General features: G+C 48.7%; 1 protein-coding gene across 2 annotated transcripts; it reads right to left on the reverse strand.

Moving 5' to 3' along the window:
* Window positions 1–3,111: 3,111 nt before the first annotated feature.
* LOC101760255 (IQ domain-containing protein IQM1) lies at window positions 3,112–6,861 on the reverse strand. Of its 2 annotated transcripts, none has more exons than XM_004960860.3 (9): window positions 6,671–6,861; window positions 5,359–5,896; window positions 5,163–5,228; window positions 4,954–5,042; window positions 4,773–4,860; window positions 4,508–4,645; window positions 4,279–4,371; window positions 4,056–4,163; window positions 3,112–3,943 (listed from the first exon to the last, which is right to left on the reverse strand). In XM_004960860.3, exons 2-9 carry the CDS (start codon window positions 5,878–5,880, stop codon window positions 3,374–3,376), a joined length of 1,674 nt encoding a protein of 557 aa, XP_004960917.1. In that variant the 5' UTR covers window positions 5,881–5,896; window positions 6,671–6,861; the 3' UTR covers window positions 3,112–3,373. The 2 variants fall into 2 exon arrangements, with proteins under 2 accessions (XP_004960917.1, XP_004960918.1); XM_004960861.3 differs by having other exon boundaries at window positions 4,062–4,163; window positions 6,671–6,860.
* Between the last annotated feature and the right edge of the window lie 19,402 nt (window positions 6,862–26,263).

Here is a 26,263-nt window from a genome sequence, read left to right on the forward strand (position 1 = left end):
CCAGGTGAGCCATAGAATCCATGTTGAGTAGTTATTTGGCGCTTAGCCCCTGAGCTTAGAAGCTAGCTTAGCCATTGGAGATATTCCAAGTAGTAATTGACGCTTAGCCCTCGAGCCTCGGAGCTAGCAGAGCCATTAGAGGTACACTGAGCGTCTTGGAGAGCGTCGCCGAAACTTGACCTGCAAAAAGAGATGCATACATTATGTAGCATATTTATAGAATTTGGAACTACTGAAATTTATTCAATGATGAATATAATGTAAATGTTGTGTGTCATGCTCTTGTTTCGGTCATATTTTTTCCGAGTAGTTAGCCTATTACGTTTAGACTCTCTGTCCCTATTTAGTCATTGCCACTGCGTGTGAGATTTTTGTCTCGTGTACGTGTACTTGCACTGCTGCTACGGAGATCTTTGTCTCGCGTCCTAGCGTTTAGGCATGACAGAAGATTCGAGGCTTTCACGAATTGAGACGTATTCTGCTCAAGTAGATTAACAACTGCTAAGAGAAGATATTTAAAATAAGTAGTCGGCATTGAGACAAAAAGACTGCATGATTGCGTAAAGTAGTCATTGAGACTTTTCTACCTTTTTAATAAGGAGAGCGTGTGTTGCCACGCAGAGGATTTGTGCCTCCTTAAGGTGTAGCCGCTGCGAGCCTCCAGCACTCAGTGCACCAAACCTGTGGCCGTAGCCTCCAAAATTTGATGTACCGAGCCTGTTGGCGGAGCTTCCGAAACTCAGTGCATAAAACCCGTGGCTATAGCCTTCGTAATTTGGTGTACCAAGCCCATGGTTGTCGGTTAATATGCCCCAGGAATAATTAAAAAGTATAGCTCTGGAGGGCAATTTCTGTCGAGAGGCGTACACAAAAAAAATACTCACCGCATTGCCCTGCATGCGGAAAACAAGCCAGAAAAATTATATAAAATAATTTAAAAGTAACTTAGCTTGATTCGTGGATGATTGTCGACGAAGCCGTGGTGGTTGTAGTGAAGCCATGACGGTTGTTGATAAAGCTGACTAGTCGGAGTTGATTCCGACTATTTGTTGACAGTATGAGGCCCGCCCTCGCCTAGTTTTCTAGTCAAAACGAGTAGTTGAAGTAGTTGTTAGTGAACTGGCGTAGACGTCTTGCTCTTGCAGAAGTAGTCGATCGCATCATCGGAGATTTGTTGGTGTTGCCACGCATGTTGAAGTCCTTCTGGTAGCTTTGAAGTCCTTCTGGTAGCTTTTTAGCATATGCATAGTTGAATACACCATTGATTTCCAGCGCCAGAGGGAACAGCGGCAGTTGTTTCTTTATTTTGATGCTTGGCGTGCTTTTCCATCTCCGATCAACAAAGCTAGTCTCCACTTCGAACTCAACTAAGGAAATCGATTCCCCGTAGGATTCCATCTTGACGCCGTCCAATTCTATTCCATCTCAATCTTGATGATTGGAGACAATCAGCGGCAGGTGAATTGCCTACTCGCACTCCGTTTTGAATTCCAGTTCGACGAGAATAGATGCTAACTCGGAATTAGCCTGTCCGGCGACTTCGCCTCGGACTCCGATGCAGTTGCACACCGAGTCGTCGATTGGATAGGAGAACAACATTATTGTCTTGTAGAATAGATTGATCTTGATGAGGTCCTTTAAGCTCGCCCGATGATCTCGACGATACCCCTACCTGGTGCGCTAGCTGTCGGTGTTTAGACCCGGCAACTTACCGAGAGGGTGCCCGATGTAGTGTTTGGTTTGTGGGGCTCGCTGAGATCAGGAACTCGAAGGTGAACACAGACACACGATTTAGATAGGTTCGGGCCGCTAGATTGTGTAATACCCTACGTCTTGTGTATTGGTTGTACTGAATTATTTTGGAGGGGGTCCCTGCCTCTCCTTATATTGCCGGAGGTAGGTTACAGGTCAGTTGATTTACAAGAATACCAGTTGGATTCGACTAGGCGAGTACTACTTGTAATTGCTATGAGTACTTTTACTAATCCTCGACTAGTTACTGTCACGTAGACTACCCCGTCCTACACCATAGCCTCCATGTCAGATGTGTCTTAGTGTCCAGTCCTGTATTTAGAACTATCCAAACCTTCTGATAGGTCCATAGATGTATGTACGACATCACAGTGAAAATTAATAAGTAATAAGAAAAGAATCATCTTTGGAGTAGTCAGGATGTTGTGACGATGGAATCTCGAGCAGGCTGAATGTTGTTATCACACAAGCAAGTATAAAGAATAAGACTTCTGAACCTTTTGAGCCTTGCAACTTGTTCTAGTAGAGCCTTTTATGTGCATCGAACATGGCTGCGGTGAACCAAAACGGCGGCGGACCGGCATCGTGCGCAGAGACGATGCGTGGTAAGGAAGGGTGACAAGGAGAAGAAAGTACAGGAGAGATGGCCAGCCAGTAGCCAGGGAGCACAGTAGGAGGGCACACAGCGTTGCAGCGTAGGGCTACGGAGCCTGTAGAGAAGAAAGGAGGAGGCGGAGCCGCGGAGGGATGGCTGGAAAGGGAACAAGGGATGGATCATGGAACGAACAGCAAAAAAAAAAAAGAAAGGAGGTGAAAGGATTGGGCCTTATGTACTGGGCTGACTAGGTGACATCCGCCTTGAATGCATGCGCGGCCCTCTCACAGCCCACGGGCCGAGGCCTGTGGGCGGGCATGCTGCTACTTACTAGTTTTGCCATAAAGGTGGGCCATCATTGCGTGCAGGCCCATAGGAGATCGCGAGACAGGCCGAGTTAAACTGTCCTGAACTATATGTTTGTTTAAACGGCCTGGAGTATTTTTTTTCAACTTCTGAAAAATTAGATAAGGTTTGAAGAGTTTGAAAATTTGTTAAGTTGGGACACCTTCATGGTTCATAGGCTGGTATAAACAAAATAGTCACAAACCGTGGTGATGCCTGAGGTTCAAACTGTAGAAGCCTGCATAGTACTAGTACAATATGCGATCTTTAAAAAAAAAAAACAGGTACAAGCCCATTGCTCATCACAAACTTCAGAGTTATGTGCTAAATTCATGTATCTTCTGTATCCGAGGTAACAACGCAACCCATGATTGTAAAGAGACTTTCCCTTTCATCTGACCCCGAAAAAGAAATTTTTCTTCAGATAAAAAAATTGCCCTGTCTTGCTTTCCTTTTAATTAAGTAATGTACATGCACTCTGTGCATACATCTAACAAAAGAATCACAAATGGTATCTACAAACTGACAAAATTGTACAATTAGGTAGACAATGAACAGAAAAAAAAATGAAGAAATATGCTAACTAACCTAGCTAGCAGCAAAACAATCACTGGCCTGTCAGTAAACAATCTGACCAGTTATTGTTCTGATCAATGAAACGAGAACTGAATGGTTGTTCACTCACTGCAACCTGCTCCTCTTGAAGTCGGGCAGAGTGAGTGACACCGTCGTCTGAGGCTGGAACCCCACGGACGCTAGCCTCGGCGACAGGATCATCGCCGGGCTCGGCCTAGGCGACGGCACCGGGTCCCTCTTCCTTGACGGCGAGCCGCTGAGCCTCGGCGAGAGGTTAACGTGCTCCAGCGCCCTGGACTGGAGGTCCTGCGGGTAGTCACGAACGCACCGGATGCGTGGGCCCGTTCCCGTCGACCACCGGCACATCAGGTGGTTCTTGCCGTGCTCAGAAGCATCACCGTTCGCCGGCGGCTGCTCTGAACTGTGCGCCTCTTGTTCGGTGTCAGTGTGAGAGTGGATGTCAGCGTCGTCCTCCTCTGCTTCACTCATGTTTCCGTCGTCGGTTGTCCGGCGAACATCGCCGTCGACCACCTCGGACTCACTCATCTGCTCATCGGCAGCTGCGGCCGCCGTGGCGTGATCTGTCCCGTTGGTGTCGTCGGACACAGTGGCGTTGGGCTGAGTGTCAGGTTTGCTCAGCAAGGGGTACTCGTCGTCTTTGTCGATTGGGGATTTCTGAAAGAAACCATGGCATTTGTGTGTCTTATCAGTTCTGAATCTTGATGTAAACACTCTTAGGAATAGATAATTGTCTGACATACGAATTGATGTGAGATTTGGTACTAACATTTACCTTGACGTCGGTGAGGTCGACGCCGTTCTCCTCAAGGTACCGGATGAACTCTCTGAAGTTCTCTTCAGTTGGAAGGTAGTGGCCGCTGTACGGCCATATGGCCTGAAGAAATGTAGGCAACACCGTCAGTTATGTCAGACAAGTTTTCTGAATGAGCGGCGCCGTTTTTCAACGTATGGAAACAAGATTTATTTTCAGTATGATTGTATGAACATACCTTGAGGATTCCTTCTTTGACGACCAATCTTCCGGCAGATGTTATGGCCCCACCAGCTAGGAAACTCGAGTGCTGAAATGATCCTTTCTTCTTCTGCCCATAGACAAAACAAGAACTTCAGAACCAATACAGCAAGCAATTGTATCTCGACAGAACAAATTCGGTTTATGGAAATCAGCTTATAGGAGTTGCTACAAGTGCAGTCTATATAACTGAAATTTATGTTTACCTGTCCAACATAGAGCGCCTTGGTGGTGCTGAGGACGAAAATCCACTTGGAATCATCCAAAGTTTGAACAAAAGCTCCATTTTTCTTGTACGCTAGTTTTCCACTCTCCACTACAACTTCATACTCTTGTCTTTCTTTCTGCAATTCATAGCAAGAAACGCAAGAGAAAGGATCAGCTGATCATCCAATTATTCCAGACTGACAAATCATTAACAGAATGCTAATTTTTTTCATTATAAAAAGGTGTTTGGGTTGAGGTGCCTACCGGTCCAAGGTACTTGATGCACTGGCTCTGAAGTTTACTCCTAGGGCATTTCTCAAGGTTTACTTCTTTGCCTTCCCCAATGTCCAACCTGTACATTTCATAAAAGAATATGCACTTTACATTAGCCTCATTTTCAAACTGGCAAATTCAAATTCGAACGACAGAACTCAGGTTCACTCACCAATAAAAGAAGGGTTCTGTACTCTCGCTCTTGGACCAGACATCATAATAGATATGCAAATTGTGCCCATACCGATGCCTCGGGTCAATCTGCCAGCAAGCACATTCAGAAAAAGAGCAGCAGGATCAGTAAACAAATAATCACTCGCTGCAATCTCACTGGATCTTAAATTCTATTTTAGATCCTAGGTTAAGTAGCATGTGACTTACAGCTTCGAGCCAGTGCTGCCTCGCCAGCTTCTGCGCCTTGCCGTTCTTCGACAGACCCTTGCCAAGCTGCAATCGAGAGCAACGAAACAAAAACAAAAAGAAAGCTCGCGTCAGCAGCTGCGATTCCGATGGAATTCCAAACGCATCTCGATGAGCATTTCTGGCGGACCAACAGCTGTAAAGCGTGGTGGGGTACCTTGGCCACCCTCGTCCTGGCGCGCGCCCACCGCGACGCCGCCGTCTCGGGCTTGCCGCCGTTGAAGAAGGAGACGGAGCTGTGCTTGAGGGACGCGAAGTCGAGCGCCTTCCACCACAGCTCCTCGACGACGACGGCGCAGTCGGCGAGGTTCCTCCGCGTGCGGTAGCTCTTGTACACCTTCTGCAGCTTCACCGCCGCGGCGTCGAGCTCGCACTTGGGGCTGGGGGAGACGCGGGGGCTCGGCGACGGCGGCGACGCCATGAACACCACCTCGCCGCCGTCGTCGGCGTTGATCTGGCTCGGCCTGCTGCCGCGGTCCACTATCGAAGCCACCGCCGCCTCCGCCTCCCACAGCTTGAAGCTGAGTGACGGGAGCAGTTTGCCCTTGGGGAAGCAGAGCTTCTCCTGGTCATCCCACAGAGGGGAGACTCTGTTCACCACCATGGCGCCGTCCTTCGTCCTCGGGCTGGAGATCTCGATGCCAAGAGCTTCAGCCCATTCGTTGCGGTACAATCCCATAAACTGAACACTCGCCCTGAAAAATTTATTTTTCAGAAATGCAAATTCAGCGTCAGCTTGTACGATGGCACAGTGATCGGAAGCAACTTGCAAGAAGAAAAGAGAGGGAGACAGGGCAGGTGTGCTCTCATGACATGGTCAAAGTCAGAGAGAAGAAAGAATGAAGTGAACCAAACAAACACTAGGAACCAGCGCAGGTTGAGCCGCCGGCGGAAACGACTGGAGACCAACCACATCCAAGAAATTCCACGGCTGCCACCATAGCAGCATAAACAAAAGCTGAACGCAAGATAGCGGCTGCGCCTTTAAAACATTCAGCTTTACCAAGCAAAAAGGTCATCACAGGGGCCTAAAGATTTGACTTTTGTCTAGGATCCCTGCATCTAAACCAGCAAAGGCGACGGCATGAACTGCATTGAGCTTAACAGGATCCAAGAACCTGAAGCCCGCGTCACTGCTGACGAAACTTTTTTTTTTCCCCTATCTACAATATCTGCTAACTCGCAAGGGAAAACAACAGGGTAGAGGCTTCAAAGATCAAAAATTGATTCCGAATTCTGCATTTGGCGCGCAAGAACAACCGAAACATTAACGCGCACTACTTCAGAGTTCAGACACTAAGCATCAGGTACAGGTCTCAAGATCACATTTTTGAGCGAATTAAGAACTCTGCAGCTAGCAGCTCACGCACTAATCCCAATCCGCAGCAAGAAGAACCCAAGCCCCCAAAACCATGAGCAAAAGCTACACCTAATTTGAGAGCAGAAGGAAAGAGCTCCATGATCCTTACCTGGTGATGGTCTCGGAGTGGGAACCCACCCTTCTCCCAAAGAACAGGAACAGCTGAAAACTTGGGAGCTGCTGCTGAGACGAAGCTATGGAATTAGCTGGAATCCGATGTGGCTAGCTGTTGGTGATGCACTGCAACCTCAGGGGTTGTCACTGCTCTCTCATATATATAACGAAATCTAGGACCGGGCCCCGCGCCGGCGTGGGGCCGCCGCTCCCCCGGAGACGTGGAAAAAATACAGGAGCAGCCAGCGAGATCGTTCCGTGTTCCCCGTCCTCCAAGAAATCCAAAGAGTCTTTGCTCACGGCTGATGCTGAACTTGCGACGCTGTGGCAGGTTTTAAATGGTTTGAACTGAATGTTATTCCAGTTTACACCTTGCCCAACCTCTTTTTTCCCAATACACGCCCTTCTTTGTTCAAACTTGTATCCGCGTCAGAGGAACAACTACACGTAAATCTTTCTTTTGGATATTGGAGCTATCTATCATAACTCATGTATAGGCAAAGATATTGAAATTCTTCAAGATGCACATAGTGCCAAAATTTTCTTATTACTAGTAGTGCTCATTTCTTTTTTCGCTTTGATCCCTTGGAAGATCCTTCATGAAACAGAAATAGGTAGTTTCAGGAGCAAATTGTAACGGAATAGCAAGCACTGCATAAAAAAAATTGGTGATAAAAAATTATCCGATTGGTATGGCCCATATGTTTCCTACTAAATAAACAATGTTCAATTGCCGCCAACAACATATTAAGCCTGTTATATTTGGAGTTTTTGGATTTCATCTCGTAATCTCTCTTCGTATGCAGCCACTCCTGCAAGAGCTCTCTGACGTGCAATTAAGCCCAAATTTTAGAAATGCTAATTACTACATCTACATAATACAATAGTATTCTCAATACAACTTATATAATCCCAAAATGCAAGGCAGCATACATAATACAATATTTAACAATGCCACTCACAACCTTAAAAAACACTAGAATTGATTGTGTTTGGATTTTGCTGAGGTCCTAGCGAAAACAAAATAGTTTTGTTGAGTCTTTATTACTGTAAAGTACAAGGACAGGAAGGACAGAATATCTTAAATGTATATTGAATTTGAAAAAAAAATACACTCCATGTGCTCAAAAAAAATTGTCATTTTTTTTAATATGATGCAGTCTTCAAATATTTTGGTCAACTCTTTTTCTTGCGCGTGATTAATAATTTGATCAACAATGACTAGTCACTACTTCTCTATGAAGCAATAGGTTAGCAATATTACGATGACGATCATGCTTTTTCGATCAAATTCAGAAGTAGAGACACAGGCAGCCAAATCTTTGAACTGTTTGATTGCACGTGTACCAAATTGGACACCCTTTCATTTAATTTAGTTGTGCTTCAATGGACCAGCACAGAAAATGCCTAATGACCTTTCTGCGTAATCCTGCTTTTGAGCTGCATAAAGCACCACCGATGTGGGTAATGGCACTGGACCATGCAGCGAGTAGACCGTAGTGGGTGACTCGAGCCAGAAGCGTTCAAAGGGCCAAGCTGCAGCAGCGCGGAAGAGTCAGAGAGGCAGCTAGCTTGGTGCCATTTTATTCATGGTCGTGGATGGCTTGCATATGGTTTCCCATGTAGCTCGAGATGAGTGCTGGTGGTTGGCAGCCGGGCATGAAAGCAACCGAGGAACAGGTCGTGGCCTTGGACCGGACCCGGTTTCGATTCAGAGTACATGCATGGGGTGGTCAAGGCCGCCGTTCATCCGGCCATGCATGGAAAATCGATCTCTTGTTTCATATATGATCAGTCGCGTCATCATGCAAATAAAAAGTTTGAACTAGTATTTCATTTGTTATTTGGTTGTTTACTACTTTATTTTGCCAAGTCGCAGTAGAATGCTAGAACAGAGATATAATTGGCGTGTAGAAATTAATAATCAGGAAACTGCCATATGTCCTGATTTCCACAGACTTAAAAAGTTGACGTGTCAAAACGCATCGTCATGCATGACACGTCTTGTTGATTAGGATGGCCTCATTATTCATACCACTTTTAGCTTGTGAGCAAGAACTTTATTCTGATCTATAGAGATAAGGTAGAAAGAGATTGGTGCCTTCCCGTTTATCCTTTTTCTAGGAAAGTGATGTCAAAAATATCACTTTGACAGAGTAAACACATGAATTGAGGCAGACAACAGCTGAGTACGTAAAAGTCAGCATTCCGACTTCCCTGGATACGTCGGGAGAGCGGGAGTCCGCCCGTTTCAGCTTGCACAGTCAAATAGTCAGCAACCGAGGGGTCTCCCTGCAATTTGACCCGGAAGCGGCAGGCGACGACACCCCCCGCTGTACGACGTGGCGTGATCCATGACATACGCGCTGAGCTGAGATGTACTCCGTTTCACACCTCACGTACGTACTGTACACACCAACGGGACCGACCAACACGCTGTACGGACAGGCGGCGAACGTGTCGCTGCCGGTGGGACCCACGGTCCGCAGGGGACGGTGCACGCGGTGGGTGCATCGCCGCGTAGCTTAGGATTATTCTCGGCGCGCACGAGGAGTCTCCGTCGGCATAGGGCACCCACCAATAAATATTTCTCCCACGAGCTAAGCCTCGCTCAACAAACCACCGTGCTTAGCTAATCTCCCCCATCTTCGCTAATCGCGTACATCACCATGTAGCCACACAAGGTCGGATCGGAGGGTCGATTACCTTGAATGAGCCCTGTGGCCACGGTACGGCGACAAATGGCAGGCCGCCACGCGGGCGGATTAGCAAGCGCTAGTTTGATGAGATTAGTATATCTGTAAGACCCAGCTCACGAGCTTGATGACGCCTGCTCTATTTGTTGACCTACTTGCATAATATTTTTGGACACTCCTTTCCAAATTACAAGTTGTTTCAAATTTTTTTAGAGTCAAAATATCTCAAGTTTGACCAAATTTGTACAATAAAGTATTAATATTTTCATGATACCAAATAATACCATTAATAAAGATATTTTCATAGTATATCTATTCGGTGTCACGAACCTTTATGATCCCCTCTATAATTTTGATCAAATATAAAATGATTTGATTCTTCAACTCATAATTTGGAACCGAGGGAGTACTTGTTAGTGTGGTTCAGGGTGTGTGTACACCTCATCGGCCAAATAAACTCGCGGATCCGATCCCAGCTGCTAATTCGAGCTGTCACGAGCGTTCTTCGAACACTTGTCATGTGCTCTCTCGTGTTTTCTAAACAGGGTGAGATACTGTAGCTGATTCTATTTTTTTCTAAAAGCCGATGAGATTCTCTAGTACGAAGTATCCCATACATTTTGCTCCCTCAAGTTTCTCCCTTCGAGCTTTCTCTTATCTCCATGCAATGCCTCTTTATAAATATGAAAACTCTTTTACGATGGTTTAAATGTATCCATCGGTACTCGTTGGTACTTTAGAGTACTTCTTTTATTTCCACGGATGAAAAAACAATAAAAAATAAATTAATTTAAGGATTATTTTTACTTCCTGGTAGGGTACTCCATTTATTTCCTTCCACTGTTAAATTTATCAGGATGGACGGCTCTCGTGTAGTAGTACAGATTAGATTGCCGTTTCCTGTTCGATTTACATGTGCAATTTCTTCAACGCGGAAACATGCTTTCACATGATTGCATGGTAGATAGAGATAAACGGAAACTTAAAGAGGACGCGCCGCTCGTCCACACGGGGACGAAAAGGATAGCACACTAGAGACAGCCACACCGAGACGACGACGACGACGTACGTGTCATTTCATCCTGACCGGACTGGATTAATTCCTTGCGAGTGAAGCCTGGTCGCTTACCTGCCCCCGCCGCAGCCGGCAGGGCGTTGGGTCAACGACGGCTGGATGCGTCTCGATAAAGCACAGTGTGATGTGCAAGTCAACTCGCTCCGAACGAGCTTGCCAACAAAGCATCAACTCCGTTGACAAATCTGTATGGGTATGGATGAATTGCTGCAGTATTTTTTTAAATTGTTTTGTGCGTATAAACATCCGAGTGGTCGGGGTCGTACTTTTGGTCATGCCTTCACTCGAAAAAGTTTTGCGTCGCTAAAAAGTTTATCAGTTTGCCATAAATTATTGGTGTATGTTTTGTGCATGTACAGCGGACTGTGCAATGAGCCACGTCAAAGCTGCGGCTGCGCCAAAGGTGTGCGGCCGAAAAAATTTGATCCAAAGCTGTAGCAGTGAGAAAAAAGATGTGACGTGCGGAAACCTAGCAAGCGGTTGGTCCCCGGGGAACAACGCGTCTGGTGGCGGTCTGCCCTGAGCCCTGGAAGTGTCGCCGCCCTGGAATTGTTCCATTCAACTCGATCCACTGCAACCTTTTTACTACCCCACACACGGCGCTTTCCTCAGCAGTGAGTTTTCGCCCTTGTTTACTTCCCAAGTTGGGAGTTGCAAAATTGACATTTTGCCATAAATGCGACACTGTAGCATTTCATTTGTATTTGTGAATTATTGTCCAAATATTGACTAATTAGGCTCAAAAGATTCGTCTCGCAAAGTACAACAAAATTGTGCAATTAGTTTTTGATTTCGTCTACATTTAGTACTCCATACATGTACTGCAAGTTTGATGTGATGGGAAATCTTCTTTTTGCATAGTGTCAAAGTTGGGAGTTTGGAGGGAAGTAAACAAGGACTTCAACGGCATTATGCCATGGAAGCAGCAGAAGCACCTTCACATTCTGCCGCCCCCGCATCGTACGACGGTGCGGTGCGAGTGCCATTAATCCGTCGTCGCAGAACGAGTCGACAGCCGGTCAACAAAAGATGATCCAAGCGGTTGCATCATCTGGACTTGAGCCAGCGCATTCGTTTTTTTGGCACATCGATATGATCGAGCTTGCGTGGCTCCTCCTTAACGCGTTCCGCGGCTAGTCCAACGAAGGAAAGGACTGACGTCATAGACACTACTAGAAATATGTATATTCATCATCAGCTTTAGTACCGGTTAGTTTTTAACCCGATATTAATGTGAGCATTAATATCGGGTCTAACATAGAGCCCCTATGACCTCCTTTAGTACTGGGTGGGAGCTCCACCGGTACTAAAGGTCACACATTAGTATCAGGTGGAGACAAAGGGTGGTCATTAGTACCAGGTGTTCCCACCCGGTACTAAAGAGCTACATCCACCTTTTCCGTCACTCCCCCTTTTCTTATCCGCTCTCCCTCCCTCCCTCCTTCTCACTTGGCTCGGCACCAGTCTCCCTGCTCTCTCCCTCCCTCTCTCACTCCCTCCTCTTTCCCTTCTTCTCTCACTTCCTCCCTCCCTCCCTCCCTCTCTCATCTGCACGCGCCGGTGGTCGAAGGGAGGCAGGAGGGCGGCGGCGGGGGTCGGGCGGGAGGGCGGTGAGCGGGAGGGCGGCGGGGGCCGAGCTCGGGCTGGCGGGGCTCGGGCTCGGGCAAGATGATTTCCCTTTTTATTTTTTAATATCTTTTAGTACCGGTTGTTGCACTCAGTACTAAAGGCACCCTTTAACTAATAATACCGGTTGCGAAAACTGGTACTAAAGGAGAGTTTCCAACTGGTACTGAAGGTCGTTTCCGAGAGTTACACAAAGATTAAGTTCTCAGCAAGTATAGAGTTCAACAAGGGCCAATTCTAGTTCTAGGACCCGGCACCACTACTGGCCCAGCTGCTTGCCTCCACCAGCAGCCTCCCTCTAATTAAGAACAGTAATAAATAAATCCATAACCTTAAAGTAAATGGATTAGCAAACCGAAATAGCCGCTCGTGTATATGAGTGCTCTTGCAAAAAACACTAGAATAAAAAATGGATTAGCATTTTTTTTCCACTTAAAGTGCATAAAAGAGCACTAATATATACACGTGCATAATCGGGTTTAGGGTCAAAAGCGAAATAGACAAAACCCTTAATATAAATTCACTTGGAGGGGTGTGTTCTTGGATCTAGTCAGCAACTCCAGAACCATTCAACTCCAACAGGCAGCTATCCTGAATTTGAGGACGAGACAGAACGTCGCAAGAAGCAAATTCTGTGCGGTGCTAATAAACTGCAAGATTATAGACATTTGATAGATGCATTAAAAAAAACACTAAAGTGTGCCAAACACCAGGACTAAAACTGGAGGGCTAAGATTTAGCACCCCATAATCCTTTAGCCCTTCAAGGGGTGTTAAAATGAACTAAATGGACTAAAAGTGGTCCTGGTTGTTTCTTTTTCCCCCGCTGCCTCCGTCTCTCTCCCCTTCCCGTCGCGCGCGCTCTCTCTCTCCTCCCCGCCGAGCTCCCTCTCGCTCCCCATCCTCGCCGTAGGCCGCCGGATCCGAGGGCGAGGAGGTGGTCCAGTCCTGCCGCCATCTTCTCCCCCCGCTCCCTGTTGGCAAGCTCGGCCCGGCCAACCGCCTCCGCCCCGCCTCCTCCGGCCCGCCCCGTCGCCCTCCGCCCAGTCACGCCGCCACCGTTCGGCCTAGCGCCACCTCTCCCCGTGGGCAAGCTCGACCCGGCCAGCCGCCTCCGCCCGACTCCGCCTCCTCCAGCACGCGAGATCTGCCGCCCTCCGCCAGCCGCAGGGGAAGCTCGATGGGCGCACCTCACACCCGAGCAAGCCGCGCACGCCGCGGCCGAGGAGGGCATCCTTGCCGTCTACGCGGACCAGGCGCGGCAGGGCGGTAGCAGGGCGCGGGGGACAACGGCTTCAATACGGCGGTGTGGTAGCAGGGCATGGGGGGCTCGGCTTCAATCCGGCGGTGCACGAGGTCACTGACGAGGCCGCGCTCGTCGAGGTCGTCCCCTACGCCTCCGCCTCACCTCGCGGACGAGGACGAGGTCTTCATCCACGGGCTCCGGTCCCACAGCAGGCTCTTCTTCGAGCCCGACTCCACGAGCTCCATCGCGAAGGTGAAGAAGCAACCCGGGGCATCCACTGCGGCGGGGCGATGGCGTTGGCCATCGAGTCCGCCGACCCGTACGGCGACTTCCGGCGGTCCATGGAGGAGATGGTGCTGAGCCACGGCGTCAACGACTGGGGATAGCTAGAGGAGATGCTCGGCAGGGCCAACGGCAAGAAAACACACGGCCTCATCACAGGAAGGAAGAAGTTGAGAAGGAAAAACAGAGAGGGGTAAAGGAGAGGAGAGAAAATATGGGTAAATAGGTCTTTTATCAACACAAGAGCTAAAGTTTAGCTCCTCACCCAAACACCCCAAGTGCTAAACTTTAGCCCCTTCATTTGATGGGGCTAAACTTTACTCCAGGACTAAATTTTAGCACCCTCCTCCCAAATAGGGTCTAACTGAATCTCAAGTTCAAACTTCTGGATAGGATGAACGTATTAAAAGTCAAGGGCAGCTTCAACTGAAATCTATACGCCTTAAATATTTCCCAAAGATTCGTGTAATTTAACTTATAAGGGAAGACCTATGCTTTCTTCTTTTCCTCAATTGAAGTTGCCTTGATTCTTCTATATGAACATACTAGGAATATAATTCTTTCACGTTCTTTCCAAAACAAAATCAGATCACTCTAGTTGCCATTAGATAACCCTTCTTTCAGCATCTCGTATTAGTCAGAGTTTCCTAAGCTAAGCTATCGTCATGACTCTCATAATGCAGGCTCTTGCACTGCCAGGTGTCTGCCTGCTGAGCAACCTGTTACGTATTGTTTGCTTCCTTGGCAATCAAGGCAGTGCCCTAATATACTTACAATACAACACGAGAAGTCGTCATGGATGGATGCTTGTAGAGCTGTCAGCTGTGTAGGATGGAACAGGTCAACAAACACTTCGTTTCCTTTGTGGTGAGGGTTCGATCAGGGCTTGGACATGCGTGAAAGTGTGGAACTGAGTTGTGACAGCAGCTCAGTGTAAGGTTATCTGTCCATAAACAACCGTCGCCCATTAGATAATCCGTGCGTACGGAAGATTACGAGCCAGCTGCACAGTGTGACATGTGGACCCTAGGAATTTTAAGATTCAGGAGCTGCAAAGCGATATTTTGGGCAGTAGTGCGTGGATCTTGCAGTCTTGTACACGGATAACAGTAATAAAATATTTACAGAAAAAGATTTGGATTTTTTTTCGCGATTGATGAGACGGCCAGTTTCAAGCGTCAAGCATGCGCTTGCTGGTCCAAAATATCGAAGCTTGTGCATCGTTTTCTTTTGATGAAGTAAGTTGATTCAGGGGCTCACAGCAATTAATTGGCCCAAAGACAAACTCGGACTTAGTAGGCCCAATGTGACCACACTGCGCAGAAAACATATAAACTTGGCCCACAACGCTGAGGAAAGCCTGACTGAGCGAATCGTGAGCCTGGGGGGGAAGAGGAGACTGGCATATGGGCCGAATAAAGCCCATCGGAGGTTTAAGTAAGACGAACACACACCCGTACATTTTTCTTATTGTTCATCAAATGTATGATGAGTCTAGCTAAATTTGCAGTGTTGCATACTTCATGTAAAAAAATTAAACAACGGTGGGTGTAGTTGATTTCACAGCCATGTCATAGAATTTGAAAGGTGGTTCTATAAAAATGTCGTGCATCCATGTTTGGGAGTCGATCTCCCTGTAAATTGAGGCACACGCCTATAGGCTGCAGCAGCCAGCCGATTTAGCCTACTGCAACAGCTGCTTGGTGAGCTGTGGTCTGTACAGCCGTAGCCTAAGCAGCTGCAATAATCACAGCCTTCAATTGACTGGAAATGGAATGGATCGATCATCATCAGCTTCTTGCCGGCGAGATCCTCACCGAGGTTCATGGCCGGAGGTCGTCGGTTTTGAGAGCTGCGATGGATTGCACTTTGCAATGCATCGACCGAGACGGCGGTGGAATGGAGATATATGTATGGGTGAGCCAAATCATGGCCGGATTAGCGTGGCGGTTGGCGGCGACTACAGACCCACCGGACGCCAGCCAAAGCGCCGCCAGAACATGTGGTGGACTGGCGGACGGGGTTTGTTGGGGAGCGAGATGATGGCACGTACAGCTGAAGAAACTGAAAGCGAGAGCGCCAAAACCATGGCAAGTACAAGGTTGAAGATGATCGATGATGGAGAAAAAAAAGAATTAAAGCCTGCCCTTCCGATCTCCATGGGACGGTCTATTGTCGATTGAAAATTACCGTTTTCATTCAGTTGGCTCTGGTAGGTAGCTCCCAGATTAAAATGGTCCGGAAGCCTGTAGAAAATACTCCTACTTGCCAGGCCGGCGGCCGCTCTATGACATGCATGCATGGCGCTAGATCCCTTGTAATAAGCCATGAGGAAGCTAGCTAGCAATCTGTTCCTTCGCCTTGTCTTATCCTCACGAGACAGGACCTACGTAACGTACCTGTCTGTCACTGATTTATATAGTATATATAGTATATGCATATCTTTAAACCGGAAGGAAACAAAACCATCGACGGCATGTGAGGCAGCAGCGAACCCTAATCTAGCTAACCGCCTCGGTTGGATCAGGCACACCGACAAGCAAGCCGCAAGCGGCGCAGGAAATCAAAACTCTGTATGCCGACATCGGCACTGGTAGATGCAGCGAGAGAACTGATCATCTAATTATGAGGCCTGAAGCAACTTAGCAACTGAGTTCGAGTCTGGTAATAATTAGTTAATGAGCTATTTCCTCCTCCTAAACTTTTCTTACTGAAAGAAAGCATTGCAAACATAATGCCAACCGATCGATTGTGTCGTCACCCGTCACTAGCAAGAGAGTCTCAGTTAATTCCGCAGCAATGACGATCCTGCAGTCAAATAAAGCAGCCTTGTAATATCTTGGATTTTCTTAATCAGACAGCCTTGGAAGAATATCATGTGATGCACTCAGCTGCACTACTTCACCTTTGTAGAGGGCAAAAAACAATGACCTTACTAATATGCGCTAATGCATAAATTATATATAATAATGTCATTTCATATGCACTTACTGTTTTTGCCATATACGTACCACTATTATCGCACATTGACATTAACAAAAGAAAAAGGAGGGCACAACTGAATCAAGCAAGGTGCACGGCAAGAGCACACATCTCCACTCCCGATCAACCGGCCAAAAGCTAGCGGAATCCCCTAGCTAACCAGGAGACGCAGACCAGACGTCCTTCCTCCTAAAACCTTTACAGAAAAGATCGATCGACCGGCGATCAAAGGTGAAGAAGTCGTAGTCTAAAGTTACTTTTTTTTAACAAATTAGGCAGGAGAGCTGCCGATTATATTAAAAAGAAGATGAAGCTCAAACTGGATGAAATCAATAAAAAGAAAAAAACAACAACAAACATCGGCAGGTTGGATTGGGTCATCAACACGTACCGCACCACGCAACAGTACTCAACTCAACTACACATCACATCGGTCGGTTGGATTGGGACATCAACACGCACCGAGCTCAACACATCTCTAGCGGATTTGACTTTGCCCGACAACGGCAGCAGAAACGAAGCTTACCGCGGCACCCACCAACATTCACTCTCATGTAGTCGTCGAATCCTCCAGGCATGACCCTGCGTCGATAAGGAACCTGATATAAGCATACTGCACCACACCGAGAAGGCCACCGCCGTGCGGGACCCTCCGCCAAAGTGCTGTTGTAAACACCACACTCCACCTAATAGAGTGATACCACTAAATCTGGACTTCTCGCAGGCTGCCTCGCAGCCGCTACCACGATAACACAATGCGCGGGGGTCTCACCACTTCCGCTGTTGGACTCCACCTCACTCTCGTCGCCTCGAAGAAACACCGCACGCGGGGGCCTCGCCACGCCCGCATGATACTCCACGTCACGGATCCGTTTATTTTGTCACCGTCAAGGTGGTGAGCAGTGTTGCCCCACTTTCCTAGATCTCCAGCCGAGCCACCGCTGCAGGTCATCCTCGCCTCGTTGCTTCACCCACGCACATAGCCTCCGCCGCCTCGTCAACGAGCCAAAGAAAGTTGCTTGCGCCATCTTCCGACAATGTACCGCACCGGATGGCCCAGCCGAGCTGAGGAACCCGCCGCGATCCGCTGCAAGCCTAGTCATCCCACGATACCATTGCCGCAAGCGCTGTCCTCCGACGCAGTACCACGCCGCACTAACAGTTGTCAAGCAACGCCAGCCGCCGCGGTCCGCTGCAAGCAGCCAAATCCGACAACCATGTGACAACTCCTGGCTGCCACCAGAACTGCGATCACCTCCACGTAGGCTCGGCACCACCCATCCAGCTTGCCACGCGGTGGGATTGCCGCCATCGGCTGCTGCCGCCTATGACCAATGGACCAGCAATGCCTCAAGCTGAGTTGGGTCTCTAGAGACGACGCCTCCACGATGCCATTGCCGCAAGCGCTGTCCTCCGACGCAGTATCACGCTGCACTGACCGTTGTCAAGCAATGTCAACCGCCGCGGTCCGTTGCAAGCAGCCAAATCCGACAACCATGCGACAACCCCTGACCGCCACCAAAATTGCGATCGCCTCCACGTGGGCTCGACGACACCCATCCAGCTTGCCACGCGGCGGGATTGCCGCCCATGACCAATGGACCAGCAATGCCTCAAGTTGAGTTGGGTCTCTAGAGACGATACCTCCAAGGAGGGCATGATGCCGATGGCGCCGCTGTCGCTCGTACAGGTTCTGGATAGGGTTTTTACCCAGAGAAACCCCGTGCAGCAGCAACATGATGCCCCCAACGGGGAAAACGACACCCTAGGCACCGCCGCCATCTCCACTAGCATGAAGACCGGCGAGGGCTTTCGCTCGAAGCATCCCAACCCCTCGCTGCACAGTCATAGCTCGGAATTCCCGGACCACAACCATGGCAGCCCAGCTGGGGCGGCGCCGCCACCGCACCTTCACGTGCCATGCCGCCGTACCTCCATCTCTGCTGCAATCAACGCCCAGAGGTGCCACCACTCGACCTCCGTTCTTGCACGTGGCCACCGTCCCAGTGTCGCCGGGCATCTCCTTGGGGTGTCCCAACACCGTGCCCCAAGCCTCCTCCACGCCGCAAGCCCGCCATCCGACCACCGCTGCCCACACGAAGCGCCTCCGCGTGCAACCTCCACCGCTTGCTGCCCACACGCAGCGCCTCTGCGTGCCGCCTCCAGCCCACTACTGTGCCTGTGAGCCGTGCAGGCCTTCTTCCACTGTCACCACCTGCTTTTGTGGCCTCCTCCGCGCTCGCGCATAGAGCTGTTGTGGTTGCGCGCCACTGCCTCCACGCCGTCGTCGGCCCTAGCCAGCCTACTCAGATGCGGCACGTCGCGCCCGGCGGCCGCCGGTGCGCAGCCACCACACCCTGCGCGGGCTGTCGTGTCGCTCCTCGCCTACGTCCCGCGACCATCATCTCGCTCGCCCAGATGCCAACGCCACCCCCGCACACGAGGCCCGACCACCCCAGCGGCAGCCCTCGCTACGCCGGGCGGGGGGCGCCGACCTGCATGGGGGAGGCCACCGCCACCGTGCCAGACGGCGGATCCGACGCTGCAGGCACCAGATCCGGCCGCGGTGGTCCCGGATCTGACCCCGCCGGCCCCGCCGCGTTCCGCCTCATGGCGGCTCCCTCCGGCAGCCATGGCAGCCGCGCCCGCCAATGAAGGAGGAGACGAAGGGCACCCCACTGCCGCCGTCCTCGCAAGCCACACGGGCTTCCATCGGCTGGCTCGGGCGACGGCGTGGTCGTGGGGAGGTGGAGGAAGGGCAGTGGCGCAGCGGTTGCGTCCGCCCGTGTCGCTCACGCAGGGGCGTTTCACCTCTCCCTCGTGTTAGTCTAAAGTTACTTGCTAGCGGTGCCCAAAGTTGAAAATGAACGTATAACAAAATCAGCCAATGCGAGAAGATAGATGCCTAACAAAACACAGCATGCGGTGCATGATGTCACGAGAATGCAGGCAGAACCTGGTGGGGCCACCCTTGAAGTAATAATTGGGGCACCATTGTCCACATTAGTCGCCATTACCTAGCTCTCTAGCTTTTGGATGAATCATTGCAGCAGCAGTGTTCTTGGAGATGATTTAACAATCACCAGCCGGAGTTGATTAGCACTAGTAAATTGTTGAGAACCGTCCATCGCTCCAACTATCCAATGCAAGAATAGTCTAGGGAGGCCCGGCCCTCCTCCACTAAGGACAAACTTGATTCCCATGCATCATTAGGGTTCCATGTTTACATTTATATAAACTATGTGTGTTGCATCTAGCTTCCTCTATGTACTTGTTCCCTGTGGCTCTGCATGCATATGCGCGCACCAGCAGGGAATTACGACTTGAAGGGAGGTTGAAATCGCCGGCCGGTGATCTGAGGTACCGCCGCGATCGAAACCGTCAGCGCCGGTGTCCGGGCCGAGGGCAGGATGGCAGGTGCGCCGTCGCTGGCGAGGCCCCTGTTGTTTCTGCCATTAAGCGCGCGCAGTTTGTCTGTATGCGTCGCGTCCTACTCATTGCCCACGCACGACGGCATGTGCACGTACGTAGCTTCCAGGAGGTAGGCACGTGAGGCGGCCGTGCATCGCGGCGGCGGGTTTACTCGTGTGGCGACGGAATCCTGAGTACGGCGACTGTGCAGTAGGCATGGGGAGAGACTGCGTGCTTGTGTTCTTCTTCAATTCGTGCAGCAGCACAGTCGCACAGAAGATTCCAGCCAAAATACCAAACCACGGATTTGGGATGGATGGATGGATCAGCGGGCATCTGCGTCGTGTGCCAGGTACATCAGTGAATCTAGCAGCATCCATGACTACAGCTACAAGGTGAGCGAGTGAAGAACACGAGACCGAAGGACGCCAGCTTGGTCGTGAGTCGTGACACGTGTGTTTTGTTGCAACCGTAGCGTACGCGAGAGGAGATGGAGAGGGTGCGAGAGAGAGACTGCACGCGCGCTGAGCAGAGAGCCCAAAGCTGGTGGGCTAAACAAGCAGTCATATACTGGATGTACTACGTTGTCTCCAGTACTGTTTTTGTCCACATGTAATACAGACAACCCTGAGCAGTTTCATAGATGCTCTTAGGAGTAATAATTACGTAATATATCAAGTCCTCCCGAGATGAAATAGAAGAGCGACAAGGAGGAGAGAGAGATCGTACGGTGTCTATAATGATTGAACAGCCGGCAGGGGAGACCCATCATCAGCTGCTGACCGATCGATCGAGCTGGCTAAGCTGGTATAGCTTACTTAACGTTAGCTAGTTAGGCGTCACACACTTGCGGTTTGACGTACACGGTGGATGGAGATTCCCGGCGTTTTGTCCTCACCTCATTCCCCCTGCATCCATGAACTAAGTTATTAGTCGCCAATCAGTAAGATTATTAACCATTGACACGGTATTTGTGAGACATATAGATGGGCCTAATAGGCCAGAAAGATCTTTAATAATCTTAAAAATACTATAAATCATCATTGTATACCAGATATAGTACGCATGTTTTAGGACAAATGGAGTAGATAGTAATTATTTTTCTCGTGACGGTCACGGCATCTGAAACGGTATAGATTTTCCAAAGGATCCGGAGAACAGGAGGAGGTCGATTGACGACGACAGTGTGGCTTTACCAGCTTTAATTTATTCTGATGCTAGCTAGCTGTACACGGAATCACTTACTCCAACTTGGCGTTCCACACTGGAAAACAGAGCATCGGTCCTATTCTTAGCACCGATCAGTTTTTAACCCGGTACTAATGTGCATCAGTACCGAATCTAACAACTAGTTCCCCAAGAGTCTCCCGTGACCCCTCTTAGTACCGGTTGGAGCCCCCTACCAGTACTAAAGGGGGTCACCCATAAATCAGGCCCTATCTTATCTCCTCTTATCTTCCCGGCCCCCTCTGCCCTCAATCCTCCCCTGCACCTTATCCGCTCGCGCCCTCCCCGTCTGCTCCCCTCCCCCCACCGCTCCCCTCCGCTTCCTTCCCCACCTCCGCTCCCCTCCGCCTCCCTCTCTCCTCTTGCGTCTCCCTCCCCGCTGGAGCTCCCTCTCTCCTTGGCCCCCTCCCTCTCTCCCTCTCCCGCTGGACCTCCCCTCCCCCATTTGCTCGCCCCTTACTCGTGGCAGTGAGGAGCAGCGGCAGCACACGGGGCTGTGGTGGCGTGACGGTGGATGCGGCTGCTGCCGGGTGGCTGCGGCGCGCGTATAGATGCGATGGCGGTGTTGGTGGCGGCGGTGGCGGCGGATGGATGCGCTGGCGACGGTGAGCCCTCCCTCCCCCCCTCTCTCTGATCCAGGGGCTCCGGCGGGTCATGCTGCCGGGGCGTGTGGCAGGGGCGGCGGCGGCGGGGCGCATCTCTGGCGATGGGACAAGCGGCCAGTGGGGGTGTGGGGCCCAAGGGCGGCAACGAGGGCAAGGGCGGTGGCAGGAGGCAAGGGTGGTGACGGGGGTAAGGGCGGCGGCGGGAGGCAAGGGTGGTCGGGCTGGCGGGGTGCGGCTCGGGCGGGATTTCTTTTTTTTTTAATTTTTTAACACCCCTTTAGTACCGTTATTTGACCCGGTACTAAAGGCTCCCCCTTTTTACTAAAGTAGCAGTACCGGTTGCACAACAATACTAAAAGGGGGGTTAGGAACCGGTATTGAAAGCGCTTTCCCGAGTAGTGCCAGTCCGGCCAGTCCATTCTTTACAAAACACTTGGACTCACACTTTCCTAGTCCCAGCATCATTGTCACTTTGTTCCAAGATCCCATTTTCCGGTACAAATATGCCTGTAACTGGGTATCCATCCCCACTCCCTAAATCCACACCCACTTCAAATGGGGAGGGTATGGGTAGAAATTATATACCCATTAGAAATGGGGAGGGTAGGATATGGGGATGGTACAATTTATCCATTGGGTATGTGTATATATGTAGCACAAAGTTAATTATCCATCGGATATGGGTGGGATTGCGGGAGCACAAGGAGTGGATAATAATTATTTGGATTTGGGTGTGAACAATAGTGGATTTGCCCATACTCACCATGGCAGGCCTAAGTACCAAGTATATGCCATTTCACCGACGCAACTGTAGTTTCTAATCCGTGTTAGTGGCTTATCAATCATGCTTGCATCAACAGGCAACAAGAAGGTAGGTCCGGCATTTCATGCACCCGTCACAAAAGAAAGGAAGAAAGAAAGAAAGCAAGAAGGATGGGGAAAAAAAAGAGAGGATGACGAATGGTGGCGTGATATGGTGACGGGCTGAAGGCGATGGTAGTGGTGGTGCATGCATGGTGCTTCCTGACCCAACCCCATCTACAAATCGAGTCACAGGATAACTTGGCTTTGGAATATGACGACATATATGCATGATTGATGGATAGATAGCTCAGTGGTTATGATGAGTTGAGATGAGGTGCCAACTAGCTAAGAGAGATACGTGGTGTAGTATGTGCTCAAATAATCATGGTGCGAAATAAAATTAAGTGTGTAATAGTAGCTCTTTTGTTTCTTTTGTTTAAGCAAATGGTGGCCTCAACTAGTTTCAGTAAACCAGATTTTAGTTTGTTTTTATACTAATCGCAAGTTCACTCATAGCTAGAGAAACAGTCATCCGTGTCGGCTCATTTGTGTTTGCCATTTGAGAGGTGGCATAGATAAGTCATCCGAAATGGCATGAACACGAGCCTGTGCAAATACTCTTAGAAGTATCCACGCCGTCCCTATTAAGAGCTGGCATGAATAATTTTTCTAGCTTTCATTTGAATTTCATGTTGTATCCGAAAATTCATAAGTTTTGCATACAGACTCAACAGAGATAAAGTTTATATTAAAACGGTATGTTTCAACTATATTTATAATTTTGTAGTTGAACTTTTTTATTTGCAGTAATTTTCATGATCAGGTAGTAGATCAAAGGTTAAGACAACGAAGGTTAAAAGGAATAAAACTCCCGCATCCAACAATGATGTATGGGTCGGATGTTACGAGGGATAAAATCCGCATCAATTTCGTTGTGCCAGCCCGATAACCGATACACAGGGACGGATCTAAGAGGGGCTAGGGGCTCTAGCCTCCCCCTACCCCCTACACTATTGCCGATGTTTTAAAGCCGGTATGACTGAGGTGCTCTCTAGCTAGTAGTAGTTGGCAAATTAGAGAAAGTAATAAGTTAATGGCTATGACAAGATGGGTTAACTAGATAGATATCGTGTTATCCAATAATACTCGATTACCAGCCGGGCGAGATGTGCTTTTGACATCTAGACGGCTGTGGAGGGAGATGACAACTATGCATCCACATCACAAAAAGCGGCCATTTATCGCTTAGAGCTGAGGAGAACGCACCATGCTTCGAGCACAAGGTTCGAATATGCTCAGATATAATAATATTCGTCACGGAAGCTCCAGTACTCCATTCAACGCTCAAGGGAGAAAACATTGACACATGCAGCAACTGAGCTTCTTATATAGTAAGAAAGTTGGGGCTTTGCTACTTCTAACTTACTGCAAGTGCCTTTACATTCTAATTAAAAGGCTGATTTTCTTTTATCTTCATATATAGCTTCTTCTCTGGCGATGGACAATGAGTACCATAAATTTGAGCTAGGTTCAACGCGAAGCCCCTATTGTACATAAGTGGATCCGGAGATGGCCTGACTGTGTTGATGGTTGTGCGATAGGTCATCACTCTTGTTGCCAACCGGTTTGGAGGTGGGAAAGAGCTTGATGCATCGAGAGGATCGTGGTGGGGCGTGACAAGTGAGCTTGTGTCACGTATGTGTTGTCGTGGGTGCAAGGTGGCAACATGAGATGGGAAGGAGGCACGCAAACCGTCCAGAGGTAAACGTCGAAGACAAAGGAGGCAACTTATTGTGTCCCTAAAAACGTGTCTATACATGCATCGTTTTGCATAAATATTAGTTACCCCAGAAAAGAAAAGCATCTAATCTATTTCCAACAATGACTTTGAGTTTTCACTGGAAAAATACTCACAAGCCTTTACTTACAACTCTCTTGCTATCATAGGACACGCACACCACACGCACGCACACGCTATCAGTCATCTGATGATTTCGCTATGTGTGTTGTGTGCAACACTAGTACCCTATTTTTTCATGAAAGAAGTATAGACCCAGAACAACATTGTTTCATAATAAATCAAAATCATATGCCTTAAATTTAAAAACGAACCATAAATATAATGCAGAGTTATGTCACACATCTTGTCATCAACAACAGCAACAAAAAGCACCAGCTAGCAAATGGCGCCTGATTAAACAACACGGGACGTATGCGGAATTAAAGCATGACACCACGGGAGGCAACTAAGTGCAAAAGTCGCTCCTTTCCACCAGACGTCGCCCCCGGATAAGAAAACTACGGCCATTAGTTTTGAGGGCCAACCGAGCCACCCATTGGACGTCTCAAAAGATTTCAACCAGTTTTTGTCCCTCTCCCACTATGGTTGGAGGCAACCACACTCACTCAAACTTTCTTGTGCAACTTTAGAGCAACTAGCTAGTTTATTCCCCTCCAAGGAAAGAAAACCTGCTCATTACTTCCATAATGCTTGATTAAAGCCAGAGAAGATACTAAACGAACAAGAGCTTAAATTATGCTTCCATGAACCAAATGCATGAACCAAGCTAAGTATGTTGTGACCAAGTCTCAAGTTGCCAAATTAAGTTTGAATAGCACCACGCTTTTGAGCGGTGCCAGCACTTGTTGTAAAAGTAAAAGGAATGGGATAATTTGCTCGATGATGTTCCTATTTTTGAATTTTTCATAACCCGTTTCGGCCTTGTGTGCCGCACCAATTGGTTGATCTTTTTACTAACCGCATCATGCCACTGCGCTAGTTAGTCATTGATTTGGTGCCGATTAAACTAAGCGAAGCAGTCTATGTTTACTAGCGGTATAAGATCGAGGGGACGAGAAGAGACTAACACAGGCCGTGTGCTGTGCCACTTTGGCGTCAAATAACGCTTAACAAACTAGCTAAAACGTGGCAAGTTGCTTTGCTTCCGATTGGGTGGGTTTGATTAGGGTTTAATAGAGTGGAGCAGTAGTGGATGCTGCCGTCATCTCCAACGTACCAAAGCGTAGTGCTTTGGTCCTTTTCTGCTTCTTTTTTTAAGGCGCCTTGGTTGCGTTGTTAAGGTAATCAGCAGGGCTACGTTTTAGTTGGGTGAGCTGTACGTGTTTAGTAGTGTCGCTGAGGTGTCACGCCATGTCAAGCGCTTTTTTTCCCGGTAGGATAAAGCGATCACTCACGTCGTGTGGGCCGCGCATGGATGACGCGGCGAAAAGGACCCTCGTTCATGGATATTATTTGGAACTCCACGTCAAGAAGTGAAGAACCATGCTTGTAGTTTTGAGATGAAACAATTCAGTACCTAGCTAGTGTCGGAAATTATTTGGAACATGCATGCAAAAGGTTTTATTAGTAGTAGGCACAAAACGAGGGTTAGGTGGATTATTATTGCAGCAAGATAAATCTAATTGATTGCTTAGTTTTTTTTGTTGCGTGGAGTTTGTGAACAACCTGAGTTCATGTTCCCTAAATAGGCAAATATCGAAAGGACTTTATTTCATGGTACACGTGCTGACGATTTGAGTTAAAATTAATGATCAGAACTGGAGGTATCAAGCAGCAGAGAAACTCTATTGCATACACCACACAAAAATGCAAAAGGATGATTTGATGATGGACC

This window comes from Setaria italica, chromosome III, assembly GCF_000263155.2.
Source record: "Setaria italica strain Yugu1 chromosome III, Setaria_italica_v2.0, whole genome shotgun sequence".
NCBI classification, from domain to species: domain Eukaryota; kingdom Viridiplantae; phylum Streptophyta; class Magnoliopsida; order Poales; family Poaceae; genus Setaria; species Setaria italica.

Coding starts and splice junctions, on each gene's coding strand:
- LOC101760255 (XM_004960860.3), bottom strand. CDS start 5,880: ATGGGATTGTACCGCAACGAATGGGCTGAAGCTCTTGGCATCGAGATC. Junction 4,646..4,772: donor GCATCAAGTACCTTGGACCG/GTAGGCACCTCA, acceptor TATGAATTGCAG/AAAGAAAGACAAGAGTATGA. Junction 3,944..4,055: donor TCACCGACGTCAAGGTAAAT/GTTAGTACCAAA, acceptor GGTTTCTTTCAG/AAATCCCCAATCGACAAAGA.